Below are 26,987 nucleotides of genomic sequence, written 5' to 3'. Positions count from 1 at the left end.
CCTTGAATACGCATTTAAATTGATTTGATTTGACTTAATTATAATAAAAAATAATTATACTTCGAAAAAATATATGTAACTCAATAATATACTCACAACATGAGTCACTCGACTAATCCAACTTATATCTAAAATCATAAATTTAAGGAAAAATTTCATGTTTACCACTTTCATTGTACCACTTTTCATCTTTACCACCACTAAAAATATATTTTCAAAAATACATTTTTCATTAAGTGGCAAAATACTCTTATACCCTTGTTCTCTATATATATAATAAATCATTATTTAAATAAATAAAAAATAAAATAAAAATAAATATTAACTAACTATTTCAATTTAGTTATTTTGTAAAAAATATATATATGCATGAGATTTTAGAATATTATCGTTATATTAATTTATGTAATTTGGAATTAGACAATTTAGTTAATTTTTTTTTATTTCATTCCAAGCCCAATATATCTTAAGTTATACACAATCTTCCTAAAATATATTTACATATCTAAGACAACAACCACGTAAATGCAAATAAGAAATTAATCAAAATTTTAATATATAATAAAAAATATTACATTTGACTTCACATATGCAATCTAATTTACCTAAATGATACCTAAATCGACTGTAAAAACAACAAAACCGATTAGATATAACATATATAAAATCATATGTATAATTAAATTAATATAAATGATGCATAGAAATGATAAATTAATTCAAAATTAAAAGTAAATAGCAATCAATTATTATAGCATATTTACGTTATAAATATTTATACCCACGGAAAAATCACCTAGTGGAATTAGTAAAATAGTTACCGTATAATGTATGTATTTAATTATGAAATTTATATATGGAATTAATTATTTTTCCAAACAAAAATATATAAAATAAATAAATAAAACAAAGAATACAAAAACCAAGCTTTATTAAGATTGTTTGCCAAAAAAATTTAGTTAGAATTTGATTTTGGAAATACATTAATTAAAGAGGAAAATACAAAAAAATCATAAAAGGTAAGTTAATTAATAACTTATGCCGTTGTAAATAAGTTGAAAAATTAAGAGGTACTTTATTTTTATACTTCTCTTTTAATAGTATACTAGGCGCGGGTGTATTTTTAAAAAAATATGATTCTATTTATTTTTTATGGGAGAAATTATATGTTTACCACTTTCATGCTACCACTTTTCATTTTTACCACCACTAAAGGGATATTTTCAAAAATACCTTCTTCGTTAAGTGGCAAAATACTCTTATACCCTTGTTTTTTGTATATATAATAAATAAATATATAAATAAATAAAAATATGAAAAAATAAAAAATATTTTTTAATTTTTTTTTCGAATTATACTATTTCGAAATTCAAACCCTAAACCCTAAAACTCAACTCTAAACCCTAAACCATCAATCCTAAACCCTATTTTTTTTTAAAATACGAACCCTAAACCCTGAAATATCAACTCTAAACCCTAAACCCCGAAACATCAACTCTAAACCCTAAAACTTAAACCTTCAACTCTAAACCCTAAAACCTTGAACCTTCAAATTTAAACCCTAAACTTCAACTCTAAACACTAAACCTTTAACTCTAAACCCTAAAACCCTGAACCTTCAAATCTAAACCCTAAACTTCAACTTTAAACTGTAAACCATCAACACTAAACCCTAAACTATCAACACTAAACCCTAAACCCTGAAAAGTAAACTCTAAACTCTAAACCTTATAAAATTAACCCTAAACCCTAAAACATAAACTCTAAACCCTAACCCTAAACCTTCAACTCTAAACCCTAAATCCTAAACCCTAAACCCTAAACCGTAAAACCCTATAGTTGATGTTTTAGGGTTCCGATTTGAAGGTTTAGGGTTTTAGGGTTTAGGGTTTACGTTTAGGGTTTAGCATTGATGTTTTAGGGTTTAGATTTGAAGGTTTAGGGTTTTAGGGTTTAGGGTTCGAATTTCAGAAAAATATAGGGTTTAGGGTTTACGTTTAGGGTTTAGCATTGATGTTTTAGGGTTTAGATTTGATGATTTAGGGTTTAGGGTTTAAAGTTGATGTTCCGGGGTTTAGGGTTTAGAGTTGATATTTCATGGTTTAGGGTTTAGAGTTTATGATTTAGGGTTTAGAGTTGATGTTTTAAGTTTAGATTTAGGGTTTAGGGTTTACGTTTAGGGTTTAGAGTTGATGTTTTAAGTTTAGATTTAGGGTTTAGGGTTTACGTTTAGGGTTTAGAGTTGATGTTTTAAGTTTAGATTTAGGGTTTAGGGTTTACGTTTAGGGTTTAGAGTTGATGTTTTAAGTTTAGATTTAGGGTTTAGGGTTTACGTTTAGGGTTTAGAGTTGATGTTTTAAGTTTAGATTTAGGGTTTAGGGTTTACGTTTAGGGTTTAGAGTTGATGTTTTAGGGTTTAGATTTGAAGGTTTAGGGTTTAGAGTTGATGTTTCAGGGTTTAGGGTTTAGAGCTGATGTTTCTTGGTTTAGAGTTTAATATTGATGATTTAGGGTTTAGAATTGATGTTTTATGTTTAGATTAGTCAAGCATATATTTTTTTTTTGTTAAAGTTAATCAAAGGGTTATAAATGTCTTTTACCCTTTATTAAAGATGAGGGTAAAAATGATTAGTGTAAACATAAAAAGTGGTACTTTAAAAATAGTATTTTTGGCAATTTCCCTTTTTTATGTCACAATTTTGTGTTGGGCAAAAAACTCGAATTCGAAGAACCGAACTGATCCCAATCCGAATAAGTAGTACCAAATCCGAACCGAAATTGATTAAATATCCGAATTATTCAAAATTTTAGTATTTGAAGAACTGAAACCTAATCCGATCTGAACTGAAGTATTTTGGGTATCCAAAATAGATTTATATACTTATATATATTAATTATTTTAAGTTTTAATATATATAAAAACATCCAGAATATATATGATACTTTTAAGTTCGTTTAAATACTTGAAAATATATACAAATAATCAAACGTAAATATCTAAAATAGTTAAAATATACTCAAAACTCCAAAAATACTTAAATAATTATTAATTTTCTATCCAAATATTTAAACCAAACCAATTTATATGTTAAGTTAGGTACTTTGACATATGTTATTCAAATTTATATGTAATATATTCTACTGTTTACAGATTTTTTTTAAAAATTAAAGCATATAATAAATTTTAAAAATTTTAAAATAATTTAAATTGGTTATCCAAATCCGAATTGAATCCTCAAAGATCTGAACCGAACACGAAATCCCAAACAGACCCGAAAACGAACCTGAACGCCCACCCTTAATCACTATTATATATCTTATAAGTGTCGTTACAAAAATATGTTTTATCATATATTTAATTGTATTTTATACGTACCTTCAAATAAGTAATCTTATAATTAATAATATTTTATACGTACAATCATATAAATAATCACATATATTATATTTTTAAATTTCAATGTGAAATATAAAACCATAATTTTAGTTGGTATTTGAAATTGAGCTTTGTATTGTGTTTTTCTTATATATATTGAAAACATTTTTATAATGGTTATTGGAAACTATGTTAGTAAAAATCAAATTTTGAATATATGTATATTTTTGAATGAATTTTTGATATAAATCAATTTTAAATTAGTATTTTGATTTGAATATTTATATCAAGTAACTTAAATCTATTACTTTTTAGTATAATGTAGTAGACTTCCAAATTTTTTAATAACATAAATCTATATTTTTTTTTTTAAACTTACTGCTATCCATATTTCTAATCATAGCTATTTTTTTTAAGTGTTATCTATGTGGCCTAGATACATGATTTTACTATCTTATGCGAATCTAGTCCCGATATGATCCTAGGTGTAGGATGTTCAAGTCTTACGGGTCATGCGGGTCAGAAGACTACACCTATCCACATGACCCACTAGGATCATAATTTCATACCCAAACTCCGATCCGCATGATCCGCGGATTTGGGAATCTATTTTATTGCGGTTCTCCAGTTCAAGTCTTACGGGTCATGCTGCTGGTATTTCTTTGGAGTCAAAAAATGAGTTGTGACCCGCAGCGGGCGGGTCTTGCGGGGCGGATCCGCCCAGGACCACTAACGATCAGGGTGCTTCACGATCAAAAGTATACATCCTTTTCGTGGGGTACAAAATGTTCAGAGCATCTTTACCGCGGGTTCTTATGGGTTTTTTTGGGTAATTAGTAACTAAAAAAAAATAGATATTAAAGCAAGAAACGGTTCTTAATGAGGAGAAACAAGATAAGTATTTTGTCGTAAACGCCGACGATGAGCGAAACCGAAGCAACCGGCGTACCCGATGATTCCGCTCCAGCGACTTCACTCTCCGCCGATGCGACGGAGCATACACCGATCGGAGTGATTGAATCGGTGGAGGAAGCCGTAGGAGGAGCAGAGAAATGGGTGGATGATCATTCGTCTCCACGTCGTTTCAAGCTTCCCTCAAATAGCTCAAGTTTTATGTTTTCGCTCACTTTCTGGTAAGTAACAGCGTTTTTCTATTCAATTAGTATCACTTCTTCAAATAGATCTGATTTCATTTTGTTAATCTTTTGGATTTGGGTTTTATTAGTTCACACATCTTTCCCTTGCCAAAACAATCGCATCAGATTCATATTTTTATTAAACTCATGTTGTTTCTTCGGACATTAAAAACTATGTTTGTGTCTGATTTCAGATTTTAGTTGCAGAGTTTTATTTTTAATGTGATTATGTCTGCTCTTTCTAGCTTCGAGCTTAATATTACCATCTCACAAGTTCTCTCTATAACTCTTCTTACGTTGACGTATACTCTTTGACTTGGGTATCTCTACTTGCACTCATTTGTGGACTAGATCTGAATCAAATCTCGTTGTCGTGTGATGCAGCTAATAAATAACCTTGGAGACTGAGGTTTCCACTGGATCATATTGTTCCTGGTGACCTTAACCGGACTCAGGACATGGCTAACCGAACAGACAACTCCAATCCCTGGTTAGATCCTGAGCTCATTGCTTGATTTATGTTGTTAAGTTGATCACAGTATATATAAGTAGATTACTTGCTCTGTTTGCAGTTCGAATGGTAAAAAGCTGAATGATGGAATGAAACTCATTATAGCAACATTCGTTTCAACTAATAGCAACATTCAAAAATTCTTGTTAAGTTGATCACAGTATATATGGGTTTTGATACTTGCATCATTTTTATTTGCCTGAGTTCCTACTGAGTTGTTGTTGTTGATCACAGTATACATGGGCTTCCTCTTGATACTCAACGGTTTACAACGCGAGTGATTGGTGTTGCTCTGTTTCATGTTACATGTTCTTCTTTTGTTGTTTTTGTTATTGATTATGGTGTGTCATTACTTTCATTGTGAAGATATACCAAAGCTTATTCTCATTGATGTGTTGTTTTATCATAATTTTTTTTGTAAGAACCCTTAAATAAGAAACTTGCAATGGAGGACATAAAAGTTGAAAGTTCTTAACTAAGTCTCTTAACCAAATTTACTACTTAAATAATATTAAAAATTAATTAAGAGATCCTTGACTAGGGGTCTCTAGGACAATGATGCTATCACGGACTGGTTTGAAAATACGAAAGAAGCAACGTCATTTTCCGATTTAGCACTACTGCAAATCTGTAACGGACTCAAAACCCTCGATCAATCGCCTGTGACAGGACACATCACTACCGGTTTTAACGATTTTCGTTTGGTTTTAGTTTTATCATTATCAAGTTAGTTTATGATTCCTATTACTTTTATGATAAGGATTAGCTTCAGCCTTATCTTTGTTTTAGCTATACTATATATGTAGTTCTTACGATAGCCAAGAACAACACAATTCAATAAACTATTTTCCTATCTTACTTATCTCTCAAGTTATCTAGCAAGAGCTTTACTCAAGCTTCGCTTACGAACACGTAACGTCTAAGAAGATCTTTCTTCCCAACGATCATCTTTTAGGTTTGTGTATCCCCATTCTTCGAATCCACAAGTAGGGTTTCTAGTTCGGGAATCTATCCTCCTATTACCGTCTCAGTGGTATCAGAGCAATCAATACCTTAGGACCAAGCTATGGACACCAGACAAACCACCATGTTAAACGAGATGAACAAACAAATTGAAGATTTGCGTGCTTCACAAACTCAACAAAGTGAAGAGATACGCAAAGAACTCGGGGGAGAAATCTCGGCTCTCAAAGAGACATTAGAAAAATATTTTGCTAACTCCCAACCCTTTAATCAACGCGAAGGGAAACAACATGAAGAACAAACATCATCTGATCTTACCGCAGCAGGAACAGAGCACCGACGAGAACCACTAGACCGACTAGCAACAGAACAGAGCGCAACTAAAGATCAACGAAACCAGAACCAACACCAAAATATCCCCAATAGCTTGTCAACACGGCTAACAAAAATTGGATTCCCAATGTTTGATGGTTCTGAACTCCGAGAATGGATTTATCGTTGCGAGCAATTCTTCTCTATTGATAGCACCCCACCAGAACTGAAGGTTCGTCTCGCCTCTCTCCATATGACAGGCAAAGCTCTACAATGGCACCATGCATATATGGCCAACCGTTATAACATGTTTCCATTATGGCTGGAATATGTTCCTGCAATATCAGAGCGCTTCAGTGAGCTTTTCGACGACCCATTATCAGAGTTAGTAAGCTTAAAACAAGGAAACGACTCTATTGACGTTTACCTCGACAAGTTCGATTGTGCTAGTACAAGAATCACACTTGCTCTAGGTCATGCTTTGAGCATCTTCTTGACAAACATGAATCAACATCTTGCTCTTCACGTCCGCCAATTCAACGTCACAACCGTACCAGCAGCAGCACGGATAGCAAAACTCCACGAGTTATCTCTGTCACACGCTCCAACAAAAACGCAGCGATCAACATTCAACTCATCTCAACGATCAAACTTCACTCCAAACAAGAACCAATACAACATCACACCACCGACTGCAACTACCACCACGGGGAATCAAAACAATAAACCACTCATCCCTAACGCACCGCAGAAACGTGTTTCTTTCGAAGAGATGCAGGAACGAAAGCGTAAAGGTCTGTGTATGTATTGCGAGGAACCCTTCACCCCTGGTCATCAGCTTAAGCATCGGCGCTCTGAGTTCTTACTTTTAGAAGGTGATCCAACAGAGTTTGATGACGAAATCGCTTTGGAGGAGCAAATACGCGAGACAACTATCGAAGATCAAGACGATAAGGTCCCCACTATTTCCGTACACGCCCTCAACGGCTGCCCGACATTCAACTGTATGCGCCTAATGGGTCAATACGGGAAGCGGAAACTACATATACTAATCGACCCTGGCAGTACACATAACTTCCTCGATTTGCAGATCGCCAAAGGTCTACGATGTTCTTTGACACCAATCAAACCAATGTCCGTCGTCGCAGCTAGTGGTGATTTGATCACAAAGTATAAATGCAGCTCTTTCATATGGAAGATGCAGGGCTACGAATTCACTACTGAAACAAGAACATTACCATTGGGATGTAGTGATCTGGTATTGGGAGTTCAATGGCTCTCCACTTTGGGCCCTATTCTCTGGGATTTTCTGAACTTACGGATGGAATTCACTTTCAAAGGACTGAAACATGTTCTCCGAGGAACAACACCAAACATCTCTAAGGTCATCACTGGAAGCAGCCTAAACAAAATAATATTGCAGGATCCACAACTAGCCCTACTCCACTTAAGAGAAGTCAATGATACAATACTTCCTCAACAACCACTTACACCCGATGCCATCTTCTACCACATAGAAGCCAGCGACCCACAACTTGATGAGAACGGCTCATTAAAACAACTACTCGACTCCTATACGGACGTCTTTGACGAGCCATCATCTCTTCCTCCATACCGAGAAGGTTTCAACCACAAGATACCACTCGAAACAGGAGCTAACCCCGTCAATCTACGACCATACAGATACTCATCATTACAGAAAGACTCAATTGACACAATGATTCGAGAGATGCTAACTCAAGGAATCATTCAATATAGTTCCAGCCCGTATGCATCCCCTGTGGTTCTTGTAAAGAAGAAGGATGGTTCATGGCGACTATGCGTGGACTACAGAGGTTTAAACAAGCAGACGATCAAAGACAAATATCCTATACCCCTACTGGAAGACCTCTTAGACGAGTTGGGTGGTGCCAAATTCTTCTCAAAACTGGATTTACGCGCAGGTTTCCATCAGTTACGTATGTCACCTGAGGACGTGTATAAAACGGCATTTAAGACCCACTCTGGTCACTATGAATACCTCGTTATGCCATTTGGTCTTACCAATGCTCCATGCACCTTCCAAGGCTTGATGAATCACGTCTTTGAACCAGTTCTTCGAAAGTTCCTACTTGTCTTCTTCGATGATATTTTAATATATAGCAACACATGGGAGGATCACCTTTTGCATCTGGATATGGTCTTCGAAATCTTGCGTCACCATCAGCTCTACCTTAAACGTTCTAAGTGTACCTTTGGAGCTACAAAGATCGAATATCTCGGTCACTTCATCTCTGCAACCGGCGTAAGTACCGACCCAGCCAAGATAAAAGCAGTCGAAGGTTGGCCTATTCCTCGTAACCAAAAGCAGATACGCAGCTTCTTAGGACTTGCAAATTATTACAGGCGCTTTATACAAAGCTATAGTATAATCGCACGCCCACTTACTCTGCTACTCCGAAAAGATGGCTTCTCTTGGTGCCCCGAGGCAAATACGGCTTTCCAGGCTCTCAAAACAGCCTTAATGACAGCACCTGTCCTCGCTCTGCCTGACTTCTCTAAGCCATTTGTGGTCGAAACAGACGCATCTCAGACCGGTATAGGTGCAGTGCTTATGCAAGACAACCATCCAATATGCTACATCAGCAGAGCACTAGGGCCTCGACACCAGAACCTCTCAGTTTACGAAAAAGAACTTCTTGCAGTGGTCCATGCAGTCCAAACATGGAATGCTTACTTGGCTCATAACATGTTTATCATTCGAACCGATCAAAGGAGCCTCAAATTTTTATTGGAGCAGAAGATCACTACACCATTTCAACACATGTGGCTATCAAAATTGATGGGTTACACGTTTGAAATTCACTACAAACAGGGCAAAGAAAACGTCGCAGCAGACGCACTATCCCGCGTTTCTGGTTCTCAGCTGCTTCAACTTACGTTATCTCAGATCCATCATGGGTTCTATGAGGAATTGAAAGCCTTGTGGGAAACTGATCCAGTTCTTAAAAAGATCATCGCAGAGCTGCAGGTAAACAAGTCTCTTCACCCAGCATACTCATTCATAAACGGCGAGTTACGTCGCAGGGGAAAACTTGTAGTAGGCAATGATCAATCAGTCAAGCTCCACATTTTTAATTGGCTCCACGACTCAGCAATAGGAGGACACTCAGGCCGCGACTCAACTTTGCAACGCATCAAAACATTGTTCTTTTGGCCTAAGATGAGTTCAGAAACTCAACATTATGTTCGTAACTGCCATACCTGCCAGAAGAATAAGTATGATTTAGCTGCCAAGCCTGGTCTTCTTCAACCTCTTCCGGTCCCTGCAGGTGTTTGGGAATCAGTCAGCCTCGATTTCATAGAAGGTCTCCCACCCTCTGCTGGAAAACATTGTATCCTTGTGGTCATTGATAGGCTCAGTAAAAACGCCCACTTCATGGCATTATCACACCCGTATACGGCTATGGACGTTGCGAAATTATACATGGATCATGTATTTCGACTACATGGAATGCCTAAGGACATTACCAGTGATCGTGACCCAACTTTCTTGAGCGATGTGTGGAGAGAAATGTTTCGAGTTCATGGCGTCGATCTCAACTTCTCTACAGCCTATCACCCTCAATCTGATGGCCAAACAGAGGTTACTAATAAGACTCTGGAAACGTACCTACGGTGTATGGTGTCTGATTCTCCACGCTCTTGGAGTTCCTGGCTTCCCCTTGCAGAATGGTGGTACAACACAACATACCACTCGGCCATTCATAGTACACCTTTTGAAATCATTTACGGACAACCACCTCCAATTCACATGCCTTACTTACCTGGTGAAAGTTCTTCCCTAGCTGTTGACAGGTCGCTTCAGAGGCGAGAAGCAGTCATTGATATGATGAAATTTCACCTCCTTCGGGCTCAAAACAGAATGAAACAATATGCGGATTTTAGACGTTCTGATCGTGAATTTACAGTTGGAGATTATGTTTACTTGAAGCTTCAGCCGTATCGCCAACACTCTCTCAAAGGGCGACACATGCCTCATAAGCTCTCACCTCGTTACTACGGCCCTTTTCGCATACAAGATCGTGTTGGTTCGCGAGCTTACAAGCTTGAGCTTCCTTCGACTTCTTCAATCCATAACGTGTTTCACGTAAGTCAGCTCAAGTTGTGCCCTAACCCACCAAGCTCGGCTCCTACGCTGCCTCAATACCTCAATGACGTGGGGATAGACAAGGAACCCGAACTTATTTTGGAGAAGAAAATGGTCAATCGGCAAAACAGACCAGTCACTAAACTTCTTGTCCAATGGAAGGGTTCAACTCCTCAGCAAGCAACATGGGAGTTCTATCAAGATTTCATTGCCAAATTTCCTGATTTTCATCCTTGAGGCCAAGAATGTTCTGAAGGAGGGAGTATTGTGACAGGACACGTCACTACCGGTTTTAACGATTTTCGTTTGGTTTTAGTTTTATCATTATCAAGTTAGTTTATGATTCCTATTACTTTTATGATAAGGATTAGCTTCAGCCTTATCTTTGTTTTAGCTATACTATATATGTAGTTCTTACGATAGCCAAGAACAACACAATTCAATAAACTATTTTCCTATCTTACTTATCTCTCAAGTTATCTAGCAAGAGCTTTACTCAAGCTTCGCTTACGAACACGTAACGTCTAAGAAGATCTTTCTTCCCAACGATCATCTTTTAGGTTTGTGTATCCCCATTCTTCGAATCCACAAGTAGGGTTTCTAGTTCGGGAATCTATCCTCCTATTACCGTCTCATCGCCAGTGTCTTTGTTTGATCCCAAATGAGAGGAGGTATAGGAGGAAGTAGATTGTCAAACCCTAACAACGGCTTTAGCCTTGCTTCTATAGTTAAACAGACTCCATTTGCGATCCAACCTACATCTCATTTCTCCTTTTCCTCCGACTCCGCTGGCTGTGGCCGTGGAAGCGGTTCTGGATTCCCCGCCGTTGAAAAGGAACAGTTCGGCATCAATCGTGAACCGGAAAGAGCTATTGAGCCGGTACGTCTCGGACGTGGCTCCTCGGAATCTAAATCCGCCGGAGGTTATGGTCATGGTCGTTGCCTTCCCATCCAATCTGATCCAGTTACTCCTGCGTTTTCCTCATTCGTCAGATCGGATTCCACTAATGTTTGCTTTGAGGATGAAATATAGGCAGAGAGTGCAGTTGTGGCGCTTAACTGCAGCGTAATAGTCTTAGGATCTCAGCCGATATGGTAAATACATGTTTTACTGAATACTTTTTAATAAATCTTCTGTTGACTACAAAATTTGACATGTTTTTCAGGGTAAGCCCTTCAAACACTCGATCACCATCCACAAACTAGGAGAAACAGAACCCAAGAGGCTTTGTTGGTGCAGGAGAGTGATGCAACATTTCTTCTATCCTTGGGTAAAATTTCTTTCTTTTTTATATTTTCCAGATATATAGTATCTGGAAAGCAAAAGAAACCATGAACTTGCTTCTTGAATTTGGAGTCCTTGTATATTTGGCTAATCCTTTAAAAGTGCTTGAGGCTTTGATGAATTTATTATTTTCCAACGGAGAGATTGTTACTCATTTATGTTGCTTTCGAAGTCAGATTCCGACAAGTTTTAGTGTTGATCACATCTGCACTAAACTGCAATAATAGATTGAGAAATTGTAATTTTTTACTTTTACAGGCAGTTTCAATGAACTTACTGTTATTTATGAAATTACAAGATCGAGTGTATCAAACCATTTCTATAATGTACTTTCAGTCTTTCAACATCATGCTCACGAAAATAGAGTGGTACAAGGGACTTCAATGACATTGAAGATTTCTGGATCTGAATACGCAGTTAGGGCATCTCTGTAATATACATGTTCTTAGGAGAGAGAGATTCAGTATTCTTCCTGCAAGGAAACAAAGCAACAGTAAGAATGTTTTTTTACTGAATATGGATGTATTGTCTGTCTATGTAGATTTCACTATTTCAGTATCATAGAAAGATTTGTTGTTAGTTACCTTCCACGCATGAGTTGTTCACCATCAATCTCCACCAACTGGATATGCCTGATCTTGAACCATTCCATGTCTTGTCTAGAAATCTTTTCTTTCAATATAGGACTATCATTTATGCGCAGTAGAGATAGGGACGAAGGAAGGCCTTCTTCTGGAAGTGATTCTAACATACCACATCCGCTGATTTCTAGTATCCCCAGTTTTGGTAAGCCTTCAAGTCCTCTGTAATTGAGAGTCCGGAGACTTTTGAATTCGCTTATGCGTAGTGAGTAAAGACCCCGAGGCAGGAGCTCTTCCTCTGGAAATGATTCAGTGTCATCATTTCCTCCTTCGATCTCAAGATCACGCAAGTTACCAAGGTAACTCATTAACCAATTCTCTTTTGGTCTGAGCTTTTGACAGCGACTGATGCAAAGCGTTTGAAGACTTTTGGGGAAACCCCAGAATGGATTGGCCTCAAGTTTAGGACATTCGTTTATATGAATCGATTCAAGAGAAGTGAGGGTGGCAATTTTTGCAGGCAGCCCTTTAAGATTCCTACAATTTGAGATTAAAATTGATGTGAGTTTCAGTGTCCTTAGTCCTCCTTCTGGGAAGAACTCCAGCTTCTGGCAATCCGTAATCTCCAAGGCCTCAAGAGCTAGATCAGCATCACCACCAGCCAAGGTGACGGTGAAGGAGCTAAATTGCTCACAGTCTCTTATTGAAAGGCTTTTGAGATTTGGGAAAAGAACTAACGGGAATGAAGAGAGATTGCGGCAACTGCTGCCTATGTAGAGATCCTCGAGCTGCGGGATTATGAGCATTGTCTGCAGACTTTGTATAAATTCCAGCTTCATGCAATCTCTTATGTACAGGGTTTTCAAAGTGGTGGAAGGGTATCCTCCAGGAATGGCCTCCAGGGAATGGCAGTCAATGAGTAAAAGTTCCTCGAGACCGGGACAATCTTGCAACAAGCTCTCGGGCAGATTTATTAATCCGGGACATCCTTCAATATGTAGTACTCTCAGACTTTCAGTAAGATTTCCTAGCTCAGGAACTGTTGTCACTTTATAACTCTCTAAACCCGTGTCATCTTGGTCTTCTTGAGGCATCTTTTTTCCAGAAGTGCTACCAGCATCACTTGAGAGTGTAGTCAACCTATATGAGTGATCTTCCTGATATGGCTTTGTGGCTACAGCTATATCTTCATAGTTCTGGGACGAGCTTTGTTGCAGATATAGTAATCCGGGACATCCTTCAATATGTAGTACTCTCAGACTTCCAGAACCATCTTTTTCAGACAATGATGGTTCTGTAGTATAATACTCCTCACTTCGTAAACTGGAATCCCAGATAGTAGTAACGTGAGTGAATTTTGGGAGCTCCTTTGGAATATTCTTGAGGTTGGGGCAACTTCTTATGGTCAGTTTATTAAGGCGTGGAAAGATCCCACCTTCTAGTTCAGGACAACACCATTCTTCCCATCTTGGCATCTCGTAGAAACTTAGAGTCCGAAGGTTTTGAAACGGTTCTAGGGAAGAGAATGTGTCGTTCTTACCGTAGAAAACCTCTACACCAACCTTCTTCAATATCTTGAATTTCTCAATGCTGAGATCCCTGAGGTGAGGCAGCTGTCCCAGTGGCGGCAGCAATATGCAGAGACTGCAGCTAGTCAAAGAGACAGACGTCATTCTGTTGAATGAAATATCTCCCAACCAATTAGGAAATGTCGCACCCCAATAAGAGTTTATGCTAACCGTTTCCAAGTTATGATGAGGTTGCAGCATTTTAAGCAACTCACGTTGGTCACAACTTATCTTATTGGAACCAGAAGTTTCCATAGTCCATGTGAGGACCAAATTCTTGAGGAGTGGCTTCTCTCCTAAACCAGGGTTACTTGCCTCTCCAACGGAGACCACATTTTGCAGCTCAGAGATGTGAAGTGTCCCTCGAAGATGAGAGAGTTTTCTCAGTTCTTGGAGTCCCGCACCACTCAGATTTCCAATAACAAAATTTGACAGATTCTGCAAGCTTCGAAGGTTACTAATTCCTTGTGGCATCTTTACTAATGGAGTCCCTAAGAGGTCCAGATAACGCAAGCTGATGAGTTTTGTTATGTATGCTGTCAGTCTTCTGAGTTGACGGCAATTTGACAAGAAAAGCGTCTGTAGATTACGGAGGATGAACAAAAACTCTGGAAGTTCTTGCACTTGGGTGTTGGAAAGATCTAGATATCGCAGCTGCTGTAGTCCCTCGAATGATTTAGGAAGGACTGTTATACGGTAGTGAGACAAGTCAAGAATACGCAGATACATCAATGCCTGTTCTGAGAAGTTTGGCAATGGATATAGAGCGTTCTTTGCAAGTTCAGAAGACCCAGAAGGTGGTGGCGGGACAACTAGAGGAAGAAAGGTTCTTAGATAGTTACCACGGGTGAGAGTGTAGGCTACAGAAGAACCCCATTGATTTCCACAAAATGATAGATGTCTGACCCTCTCTGGTATCTGCAACAAATTGTTGTCCTCCAGTCTGAAGCAAAGCTCTCCTGCAGCAGTTTTGGCTAAATCATTCATGAAATCGTGCATTGTAAACGTTTTCTTGTCGTCCAATGGCTGGAGAAAAGATCTAGCAACTAAATCTTCGAGGTACTCGTTACCAGTGTCTTCCGATCTTTGGTTGCTCTCGGGTTGGTATACGAGGTCAACTGCCATCCATAGCAGCACCAAGTTATTCCTATTAAATACGTAACCCTTTGGGAAGATGGAGCAGAAGGCAAAACATCGCTTAAGGTGACAAGGGAGAGAATCATAGCTCCGCATAAGAACTTCAAGGACACCGGAAGTGTAGTACAAGAAATTGTCTGACACATCATTCCATTCTTTAAGAACTGGCCTGGACCGGAGATGACGTGCGATAGTTGTGGCTGCTAATGGCAGGCCCTTACATTGTTCTGCGATCCTTTTGCCAGTCCTTTCTAGTTCTTGGTCTATATAATTTACTAACTTACACCCAAATACAGAACTGCAGATCAGCTCCCAGCATTCTATATCAGTCATCAGCCTCAGCCGGTAGGTTTCTGCTGCCTTCCTGACAAAACTGACAATATCATTTTGGGTAGTTAAAACAATCCTGCTTCCTTCTGATACGCCAGTAAAAGAAGTAAGGAAAAGTTGCCATTTTGAACTATTCTCAGACCAAAAATCATCTAAAACAAGTAGAAACCTCTTCCCTGCAAGTGTTTCCATCAGCTGAACTTGAAGTGAAGATAGATGATCCTCAGTGTTAACTGCTCCAGAACTTACTTTGTGGAGAACGTCTTTGGTCACCCTGAAGACATCAAACTGTTTCCCAACATTGATCCACACTTTATGATCAAAATGCCTGGTCACACTCTCGTCATTGTAAACGGCTTGTACCAGCGTAGTCTTGCCAATCCCTGGCATTCCGTTAACTGAGATAACATTCGGAGTTCCACAGGATACTTTATCACCAGAAAGTAGCAAGTTGGTAAATGCTAGCTTATCTGCCTCTCGCCCAACTGCTTCTACGTGATGAAAAAGAGGACTCGTGTGTGACCTTGGCTTCCACTGTGCATATACCGACAGTCCAAGCACTTTAATTTGACCCACAAGGTGTTCCAGTAGTGCAACTACGCCTTCCATCTTTTCCTGGAGCTCAGCATCAAGGTTTAGTTCCAGTTTTGGTGTCCATAAATAATATTTTTCGTCTCGTAAAACTTTTGTTGATACGTCTTCGAGAATATTCTCTGCAAAGAAGGAAGCATCTTGGAATTCAGTGAGCCACATCTTTACTCCTTTAACATCATAAGCTTTCTGTTCCGCATCAGCAAGCACCTTAGTTCCAGCCAGCAAAGAACACTTCAATTTCCGTAGCATTGTGCTAAAGCTATTTTCACCTGGCAGTTCCTCAAATTTTGAAGATGTAGCAAGAAAACGGTTAAGCGCCACTTCCCAAGAATCTGATAAATGAGGGTTTGCCATGTTCTCTCCTCGAAGCTGATTGAAGTTAGCTAGTATAATTTAAAAAAAGAACAGATTTTAGCTTGCTAATTGATAATTTGATAGACTTGGCCAGAGGGCTGCTACGAAAAGAAGGTTAAAAAAATTTGACAAAAAAAAAAGTTTTCTTTCATTATGGTTTAATGTTAGTTTTCTTAATTCTAGAATATCAAATAGGCAATTCTCTCGAATAGTCCTAAAATAATTTATTTAGGGATGGGTGTCTGAGTACCCATTTAAATTCGGTCGGATATATTTGGATTTTGAGTTTTTGGGATTAAAAAATTTAGTCTCATACGGATATATATAGATTTTGCTTCTGGTTCGGGCTCGGATAATCAGGTTAAATTATTTAAAAATTTTTTAAATTCATGTATACTTTTAGTTTTTCAAAATCTAAAAATAAAAATAATATACTACATATAATTCTTTATATTGCAGATAGAACTTATTGAGTACATCGAAAAAGAAGACAAAGACTTGAATAATAAGACAAGATAACGAAACCTCAAACTTATGTCTTTTGCGTTCTCTCTTTTATTTCTTTCTTTTATTCTATTAGTTTTTTTTATCTCTTATAATTTCTGTGTAAATATTCAAATAATATACCAAATTTTGTTTTTGATTGAAGATACAAGAAAAACTAGTAGTAGGAAAGACCGAAAAACTAAACAACGAGAGAAAAGAAGAAGAAGAAACACCGAGAACACTAACATACAATACAAAACTAATAAGAACGATTTATCCTTATGACTAAACAAAGACCAGCTTACTTTTCGAGTGAGAGTTTCACGATCCCAACCAGCAACTTTTTGGGAGTAAGGGCATCCAAGATTGCCTAACCTAGTAAAGGGGCTTGAATCGGTATTTTGTTTAGGGAGAAACTCTACTAAGGAAAGGATGAGATATAGCATTAACTCCACTTGTTGGTATTCGTTGGGACACATGCTTAGAACGGCCTCTAAAAGGTTGATGTATAACAAGTGCATAATGTCCACTAGAACATCCGTGTATTTTATCATCAACCTGATGAATGAATTTCAAGATATAGGGTCTTCCTATTATCACAAGCTATTCAAAAGGATTTCTTGTTCTTCCATAAAAAATTTGGCTTTTTCCTGGATACTCGAGTTCAAATACCCATGGATTGACTGTTTGCTTACTGGCTTCATATAATTCAATTTACAACACGTGGGAACTAGAAACCGGAAGAAAACAGCTTGCCGAGAACTAGCATTGCCAAATAAAAATGATGTTTTCGATAAACCATGCGATCAAGTTCCTGTAAAAAGGCTTGTCCAAAAAACTACTCCATCAGATTAACACCAGTCACTGCTCAACTTTATGGATATTGACCGAGGAACTATCAAACCTCACAACTACCACCGGTAGACGGAGGAAAATAACCCGAGCTAGAGATCTCACAGTCACACCAGCAGCTCTATTTCACCATCCGGGAAAGTCACAGCTAGATCAACGGGCCATAGTTATTAAGCTCGACTTCGGAAACAATTGCGAGCCAAAGCAAGAAATCGGGATGCTAAGAGAGCCACATATTAGCGAAGCTCTTCCAAAACCTACAAAATGTACCAAATTTTAGCTCACTACAATGGACCAAGAGGCCCGACAGTGATGCTGGGATGAACAATCTAAACGCGGGTCTCCTACGAGGAACCGACACATTGGAGCGCCGAGTTAGCACCCCGCCCCGCTCTAGCACCGAGAATCGGTGATAGCTCTAGAAAGCCTCGCCGGAAAATAAAACATGGAGGAGGACTGTCAAGTAAACCGAAGAGCCAGAACGGAAGAGAAAGCACCCGCACACAACAGAGCACTACAACACCATATAAACGAAGACCGGAAAGACACAGCTGGAGCGCCTGCCGGAAAGACCAAGGAAAGTCATAGACGGTGTTGCAGCTAGCGTAAGGGACAAGGCAAAGATTCAATCAACACGAGATTGTTTCTTTGACGTCTTATGATTTCAAGCTTCGCAAAGATTGTAATCAAAAGGCGATTTGCTGAGAAGTAAGTCTCAAAACTTATATTATAAAGACCAAGTATTAAGAGAGCACATACGTTCTCTTTATATAACCCTAAAGATAACACCAAATAAGAAAATTAACTTAAACGTAAATAGGAAAACTAACTTAAGGATTTTTAGTAATTAAAAGAAAACCTAGATCATAAAATGGAAATCCTAGTAATCGATGTACTTGCTACATCAGGTCTCCCCAGCTAAGAAAAAATTCGTCCCTGAATTTTCTTGATCATCACCCGCATGAAATGGACTAAGATGCTTGACATTGAATACATCCGCTGTGTTCATATTTGCTGGAAGACGAAGTCGGTAAGCATTAGCATTAATCTTCTCTACAATCTCGAGGGGACCAATCTTTCGTGGCTTCAGCTTGTTGTACGTTCCAGGAGGAAAGCGATCCTTAGTCAAAACCGCCCATACTTTGTCACCTACGTTGAACTGAAGTTCTCGTCGATGGACATCTACTGCAGCTTTGTACTTTGTTGTAGCAGCCTCCAAATTGTTACGCACCTTTTGATGTGGCTCCACGAATTCGTCAACCAAGTCACAAGCTCGGCCATGAAAACTGTTTCTGTCAGGTGCAATGCTCAAGTCCAAAGGACCACGCGGAACGATACCAAAGACCACTCGGAAAGGGCTAAAACCTGTACTGCGATTTTTTGCATGATTATGTGCAAACTCAGCTTGGCAAAGTACTGAATCCCATGATTTGATATTGTCACCCACAAGACAACGCAATAAATCACCCAATGCTCTGTTTGTGACCTCGGTTTGGCCATCCGTCTGAGGATGATAAGCGGAGCTCATGTCTAACTTGGTACGCAAAAGTTTCCAAAGAGATCTCCAAAAGTGGCTTAAGAATCTTGAATCTCGATCTGAAACAATCGACTGCGGTAGTCCATGAAGCTTATATATTTCGCGGAAAAAGAGGGTGGCAACTTGTGACGCATCTGTGGTTTTCTTCCAAGGTACAAACCGTGCCATTTTTGAAAATCTGTCAACAACCACCATTATGGAATCGTGTCCACGTTGAGTGCGAGGTAACCCGAGAACAAAGTCGACACTAATGTCAGACCATGGCTGAGTGGGGGTGGGTAAAGGAAGATACAATCCGGCATTAGACGCATGACCCTTGGCAGATTGACACGTAACACACCTTAAGACGTAGCGCTCGACGTCACGACGCAGCGACGGCCAGTAATAAGAGGTGGAAACCAGTTGCAAAGTACGATCCCTGCCCACATGACCTTCTTCGTGAAGCTCTCTGATGATATGGTGTCGCAGACTGCACTCGGGAATGCAAAGTCGAACACCATAGAACAAAAATTGATCTAACACAAAGTAGTCGGGTGTACGACCTGCTAGAGCCTCCTGCCAAATCTTCCCAAAGAAAATATCGGAAGGGTAAAGATCAGGAAGGACAGAGAAACATGTAATGGAGGTATGCAATGTCGCCAGTAGACCTTGGCGGCGACTTAAAGCATCCGCAACCTTATTCAAAACAACAGCTTTGTGTTTAATAACGAATGTAAATTGTTGCAGGTAGGCAAACCAGGATGCATGGCGTGCTGATACTTTATCCTGAGATCCCATGTGTTTTAAAGCGTCATGGTCTGTAAAAAGCACGAACTCCCGGTGAAAAAGATAATGGCGCCAATGTTTAACTGCCTGAATCACTGCATATAGTTCAACGTCATACGTACTATACCGACCACGAGCCCCAACAATTTTCTCACTATAAAAGGCGATGGGCTTGCTTTGCTGACTCAGGACGGCACCAATGCCTGTTTTAGAAGCGTTGGAATGCAGTTCGAACGGAATAGCAAAGTTGGGTAAGGCGAGAACAGGGGCCGACGTCAACTTGCTCTTGATAGTAGCAAACGCGTTGTCAGCTTCCAGAGACCACAAAAATTGTTTTTGTTTAATGCAATCTGTAATAGGAGCCATAATGCTGCTAAAGTGTGCAACAAATCGACGGTAAAAAGATGCTAGGCCATGGAAGCTGCGTATCTCAGTGATGGACGTTGGTGTTGGCCAGCTTCGGATAGCTTCAATCTTCGACAAGTCAACCTCCATACCGCGAGAAGAAACGATATAACCCAAAAACAAGACTTGGTCGACACTAAACGAGCACTTTTTTGTAGCAGCAAATAGTTTCTCTCGCCGCAGGACCAATAATACCTCACGCAAATGGCTTAGATGATCTGCGAGGGAGGAACTGAAAATCAGGATGTCATCAAAGTAGATGACGACAAATCTCCCAATAAACGGCCTCAATGCTTGATTCATAACGCGCATGAAAGTACTTGGAGCATTAGATAACCCAAAAGGCATCACAAGCCATTCAAAAAGACCTTCTCTAGTTTTAAAAGTTGTCTTCCATTCATCTCCCGGACGGATACGGATTTGATGATAACCACTCTTGAGATCCAGTTTCGTAAAGATGGACGCTGAACCAATTTGGTCCAAGAGATCATCGAGCCGCGGGATGGGGAACCGATAGCGAACTGTTATCTTGTTGATAGCTCTGCTGTCCACACATATGCGCCAAGAACCGTCTTTCTTAGGAATCAATAATGCAGGAACTGCACAAGGACTAAGGCTCTCACGTATATATCCTTTCACCACTAGGTCCTCAACTTGTCGTCTCAGTTCGTCATGCTCTTGAGGACTCATTCGATAATGTGGCCTATTTGGAAGAGCAGAGTCAGGAGCCATATCAATACAATGTGGTATATCGTGCAAAGGAGGCAATCCAGCCGAAAAATCATCGGGAAAGACATCACGAAATTCGTGAATCAAAGGCGAGAAAGCTGGAGGCACTGCAAACGTGAGTGATGGTTCCGGTAAAGATGCCATTAACACAAATACCACATCAGAAACGCGGAGCTCCTCAACAAACTCCGTCTTGGATACAAGCAACACTGGTCGGTGCATCGTCAAAACCTTCGCTGGAGCAGGAGTTGTTGCCCGAGACTCATTAGACGAGTTAGTTTCTTGTGAAGGAAGCAATGTGATACGCTTATTCTCGAAAGAGAAGGAATAGGTGTTGGCAAATCCATCATGTAAGGTTCGTCGATCATATTGCCAAGGACGTCCTAATAATAAATGACACGCGTCCATAGGAACCACGTCACAACATATCATGTCGCGATAGTTAGCACTTACAGAAAAGGGAACCTTGCATTGACGTGATACACGTATGTCTGTTTGTGTATTCAACCAGATCAACTTATAAGGGTTCGGGTGTGGCTCCGCAAACAAAGCCAGTTTAGCCACTGCTTCCTCGGAGATGACGTTGGTGCAGCTACCCGAATCGACAATAAAGCGACACACCTTGCCTCGAATGGTACATGAGGAGCGGAAAATATTGGATCGAAGCCAAGATTCGTCTATGACCTGAGGACTCATCAACGTCCGACGAAAAACCAAAAGATGTCCCATATCACCGGAGACTAATTCTTCCTGCTCGGTCTCAGTTTGTTCATCAACGATTTCTTCATCATATATAACTTCTTCGTTGGATAAAAAGATTCGCTTAGGACAGTTTGACTGCCTATGGCCGATTTCTCCGCAGTTAAAACTCTTGAATGTCGCTGGTCGAGTAACTCTGGAAGGTCCATCAGCGTTATTCTGATCATTACCCCTTACAGGATTATCTTTTGCAGTTGATTTTGTATTAGATCCTCCAGTTGTGTTCGTAGAATTGGTGGATCGCACTCGTGTATTTGCTGATGACCAGGAGGTCGGCGTAGTGCGCAGATTTTGCTCAATAAAGACAGCACGTTGATGTGCTTCCGAGACGGTATTAGGATTAAACAACAATAGATTATTTTGTATTTGCTGCCGTAATCCCCCCGATGAACCTTGACACCAATTGATCCTGTGTTTCGAGAAGAGTATTCCTGGATAGAAGTGTAAAAAATTCATACGCATACTCGTCCACTGTTTTGTTGCTTTGACGAAGGTTCTTCAGTTGATTATACACTGTGCGTGTATAGTTGTAAGGAAGAAAAGCTTTCCGGAGAAGACGCTTCAGTTTTTCCCACGAAGCAATTCGTTCTTTACCAGCTCGGACGCGTTGTTCCTTAACGTGTTGCCACCAAGATGAGGCTCGTCCTCTGAAGCGGGTTGCCACCATAGAGACACGCATATCATCAGGAACCTGCTTGAATGTCAGAAGCTCTTCCACTGAGGCTTTAGACTTCCACTAAACTCCGGTAAGTCGAGGCGAAAATCCGACTTCCAGTTACGACGATCGCCACGCGGTGCGGCTAAGACGTCATCGTGACGGGGTAAGATAGGTATCTCTTGCAGACCTGCAAAAGGGTTGTCGTCCACAAAGTCATCTTCCGCATCCTCCTCATAAACTTGTTCAGCACGGCATCAATCTCTAGGTGCCTGGGATCGAGCTTCCATTACCGTTCGTAGAGCTGCCTCGAAAGAAGTCTGCAACGAATCACGTAATTCAAGCTGGAAAGTAGCGAGCGCTCCCTGTATGGCCTCCGTTTGAGCATCAAGTTGCTGTTGAACATCTTTCTTAGGCGGCATGGTTAGGATTCTTTGGCTATGATACCAACTGTTGCAGCTAGCGTAAGGGACAAGGCAAAGATTCAATCAACACGAGATTGTTTCTTTGACGTCTTATGATTTCAAGCTTCGCAAAGATTGTAATCAAAAGGCGATTTGCAGAGAAGTAAGTCTCAAAACTGATATTATAAAAACCAAGTATTAAGAGAGCACATACGTTCTCTTTATATAACCCTAAAGGTAACACCAAATAAGAAAATTAACTTAAACGTAAATAGGAAAACTAACTTAAGGATTATCAGTAATTAAAAGAAAACCTAGATCATAAAAAGGAAATCTTAGTAATCGATGTACTTGCTACATCAGACGGCGAGCCTGAGATCAAAACGCAACCAGCGCACACGAAGACCGACGCAGCATCAGCTACCGCACAGAAACCTTAGCAATGATGCATGTGCCTCTAGAGAACAAATCTGAAGCCTAAGAAGTCAGACGACGGAGAGAAAGAGAAGTCACTTCAGCTCCAGACCACTCCATAGACAAACCATAGCCACCAAGGACACCAGATCTAGATGGAGGAGCCAATATAACCTTGCCACACATTCTCAAAGCCAACGAAGGAGTATATCGAGAACTAGAAAACCGCAGCCCAATCCTTAACAAACGCCCTAAATGCCGACTTCCAGATTATTCCTTTCACACCTATAATCCTCGTTGTGACTCCAAAGCTACGCTAAGATTACCACCAAAGTAGAGATCTACGAGAGATGTAAACTTGGAGTCATAATCTTCAGAGCCGCCAACATGTCGGGAGAGAGAGGAGACAAAAAGGAAACAAAAGGTAAAAGGGAGAAGAGAGAGAGCGTTCGACGGCGAAGAGCCGCCGGAACACATAGGAGTAAAAAATCAGAACTGAGGGGATTAGGTAGTGAGAGAAACTAGAGAGAGAACTCTAGGTTTTAATTCTTTCGGTGACATTAACATTGCTCTTTTCTTTCTTGTTCAGATTGATCAATGTTATTGAGTTATTGTAGACCTTAGGGCATCTCCAATGCAACACCATTTTTTCTTCCAAAATGGAGTAAAAGTACGTATGGAGTAAATATGGAGTAAGAAATACTTCAACCCTACTCTATTTCTCACTTCATAATAAGATCTACTACATAAATTGAATAATCTATTTTTGCTTGTTCATTACTCTATTATGGAGTAGGAAATAGAGTAAGATTGGAGGATTTTTACTCTATTTTTACATTTACGTTATTTTGGGGAGAAAAAGGTGTTTTACATAGAAGAAGCTCTTATATAGCCTAGCAATGGTGTATATACTGTTTTCCGCATTCTCTTTTTTCACACGGAATATGAAACCGAGTTGAATCAAAAAAGAAGAAAACACTAATTGGGTTTTCCTTTTCCTTCCTTCGTGTGACAAAGACAAACCCAAAGACAAGCTAACCATGTTAAACCAAATTTATTTTTTGATGAAAAAAAACCCAAATTTATTTAGTCTGGATTTGAACTAATAATTAGCCCGAATGAAACAAATAAACCCATTAGCATCCAATTAATCCAGATAAGAAAAGGGAGTTTCTGTTTTCTAGACTAAAAAATATATATTTTCTAAAAATTCAATTTTGTGTGTCATTCTCACATTAGTTTTAGAATGATTAATTACAATGATATCTTTAACAAACTAAAATATTATACATAAGATTAGTATTATTAAGATTTGTGTTTTTAATTTCTTTTTACTTAAAATATTTTAAATTAAAATTTGAATTTCTTTATTCATAATAATATTTTGATTAATGTTAATTTTATTATAATATATTCACAAACGAGATAAAATAGAAAGGAGAAAGGAAAATATCTATAAACAAAAATATGGACATTAAATATATTCATATATATATATGTGTATGTGTGCGTGAAAAAAAATGTGTGTGTGTGTGCGCGATTCACAAATAATACAATTAATATTAAAAAGAAAACAAAAATATTTGAACAGTACAGATCTATCCAACCATAATCATTTATGTTACAGATAAATTTAAACTAAATAATAAATTCAAAAAATCGAAATTAAAGTTTGATTGTCAATCGATCTAGTTTAAATTTGGCTAAACAAATACCATTTTTAATTTAATTTTCATGTTTTTTCTAAATCAATAAATAATAAATTAAATTTAAGAAAAATATAGTTTCAAAACTAAGATAAACACTATTAAATGCGATTAACAAAACTAATCTAATTTTACATATTTAAAACTCAAAATTATTGTAGTTCAATTCAAAGGAATAACTGTAATCTGATATAAATAACAAATTATATTTAAGAAAAATATAGTTTCAAAACTAAGATAAACACTATCAAGCCTTTTTATTTCTTATATGTATTTAATTATAAATGAGATAAATTTTGTAAATAAAAAATATTAATTAATTATCACTAATTAGTTATTCTGTAAATATTTATATCAGTGCATCCCTATAGTACTCTCAAAATTACAAACATTTTAGTGGGGGGAGAGAGAGAGAGAGAGAGAGAGAGAGAGAGAGAGAGAGAGAGAGACCTGTCCTATGCAGTTCAGTAGGTTGTTCTTCTGATTGCAATTGCAGGCAATGAAATTTCTTTGCTTCTTTCTTAACTGACGAGATGAAGGGACGATTTTCTTCATGTCAACTAAAATGGCGAACTTAATGCTCATTACACGCTATGTGATTATTATAATATATATATATATATGTCACATTCATCTAATTATAATAATTAGATTCTTACGAGCGGTTTATAACTTGTATACCACTTTCTTTGCAGAGAAAATCACGAACTTAATGCTCAATGTATAATTTTTATACCACTTTTAATAATATTTTTAATCAAAAATACCATAATATTTGGGTTTATGATTTAGTGGTTATTGTTTAGATTTTACTTCCTCTGTTTTTATTGTAAGATGTTTTAGCATAGACAAATGAATTAAAAAATTTGTTACTTTTTTAAAAAATCACATGATTACAACAAAAACGTAACTAAAAATAGTTAATCATTGTTATCCTGCACAAATAAGACAAAAACTACACATTAACTTTTAATATTTTAATCAATTGTTTTAATAGTTTTGCATAGAAAGTTTCAAGACATCATACAAATTGAAACAAAACTATCTTTTAAATCATCATACAAAAAAAACGGCGGGAGTACTGTTTAACGGGTGGGGGTTGTGTTTATAAACTTTTATAAATTATTATAGTTATTTATAAATGACTTAAGAGAATTATTTAGTTTTTCATCACAAATCCAAAGATATCTGAAAATAGTCATTTTTGAAATGTAAATTTCAAAAAAGGTATCAAATTTGTGGTAAAATTAGATTTTTTCTTTTAGTTTAAGACTTTCTCTTTTAGTTTACTAAGTAAAGGAGATGAAAACTTGGAAACATATCTAGGTGTTAAATAATGTATATTATGTTAAATAAATATAAAAGGTAGTTCTATGAATAAGAATTCTATCTTATAAATATATGGCTTAAAATGAAAAAAATAACTTACATATAAAAACGTTAAGACTCGATTATTAGGTAGTTTTATAAAATATTTTTTGGTGGGGGGGGGGAGGTGGGGGCAACAAGATGACCCTCTTGTTTTCTCTTTCACTTAAAGCCAATGAATGTCTCGAAAATCAGTTTTTGACAAATTAAAATTAATTTTTAATGGTTATTATACAATCCTACAATAATAAAATCTATAGTTATATCGTCAAAATCTACAGAAAAAAAGAAAAGAAAATTTATAGACTCTACCCATCAAACCTTTAGTATCTTACACATGCTAAGTGGTCAGCTGTTAATTATTTTTGTAAAAATGTCATTGGCTCAACAAGTTGGCCCTCTTGTTTTTCTCTTTCACCAAAAGTCAATGAAAGCCTTGAAAATTATTTTTCTACGGCTTTATATAAATTTTAAAAGGTTTTTGTATAATTCTACAGCGTTACATCTAAAAAATCTACATCAGACAAAAAACAACTAAAGTTATAGTCTCTACCAATCAAATTTTTAGTATCTTAAAATGGATACATAAGATATAAAATACTATCATTTGAATGCATTTTAATAAAAAGAA

The 26,987-nt window shown here is 37.9% G+C and overlaps 1 protein-coding gene and 1 long non-coding RNA gene across 2 annotated transcripts; one reads left to right on the top strand and one right to left on the bottom strand.

Annotated features, from left to right (window-relative positions):
* The first annotated feature begins 4,238 nt into the window (after positions 1–4,238).
* LOC106319658 lies at positions 4,239–5,478 on the top strand. The gene is made up of 3 exons (XR_001265518.1): positions 4,239–4,509; positions 4,897–5,002; positions 5,258–5,478. It is a non-coding gene; the product is annotated as an uncharacterized LOC106319658 (long non-coding RNA).
* Positions 5,479–11,975: 6,497 nt separating this feature from the next.
* On the bottom strand, positions 11,976–25,521 carry LOC106319660 (putative disease resistance protein At3g14460). The gene is made up of 3 exons (XM_013758038.1): positions 25,439–25,521; positions 12,297–16,305; positions 11,976–12,184 (listed from the first exon to the last, which is right to left on the bottom strand). Exons 2-3 carry the CDS (start codon positions 16,274–16,276, stop codon positions 12,130–12,132), a joined length of 4,035 nt encoding a protein of 1,344 aa, XP_013613492.1. The 5' UTR covers positions 16,277–16,305; positions 25,439–25,521; the 3' UTR covers positions 11,976–12,129.
* Between the last annotated feature and the right edge of the window lie 1,466 nt (positions 25,522–26,987).

Source organism: Brassica oleracea, unplaced genomic scaffold (assembly GCF_000695525.1).
Source record: "Brassica oleracea var. oleracea cultivar TO1000 unplaced genomic scaffold, BOL UnpScaffold00534, whole genome shotgun sequence".
Taxonomy (NCBI): domain Eukaryota; kingdom Viridiplantae; phylum Streptophyta; class Magnoliopsida; order Brassicales; family Brassicaceae; genus Brassica; species Brassica oleracea.
Note: the sequence above shows the minus strand (reverse complement) of the source record. Positions and strands in the feature narration are given on the sequence as shown.

What these genes read in the sequence shown, in the direction of transcription:
- LOC106319660 (XM_013758038.1), bottom strand. Translation starts at nt 16,276, where the DNA reads ATGGCAAACCCTCATTTATCAGATTCTTGGGAAGTGGCGCTTAACCGT. An exon ending in GAACAACTCATGCGTGGAAG is followed by an intron (nt 12,185 to 12,296) that starts GTAACTAACAAC and finishes GTTTCCTTGCAG; the next exon opens with GAAGAATACTGAATCTCTCT.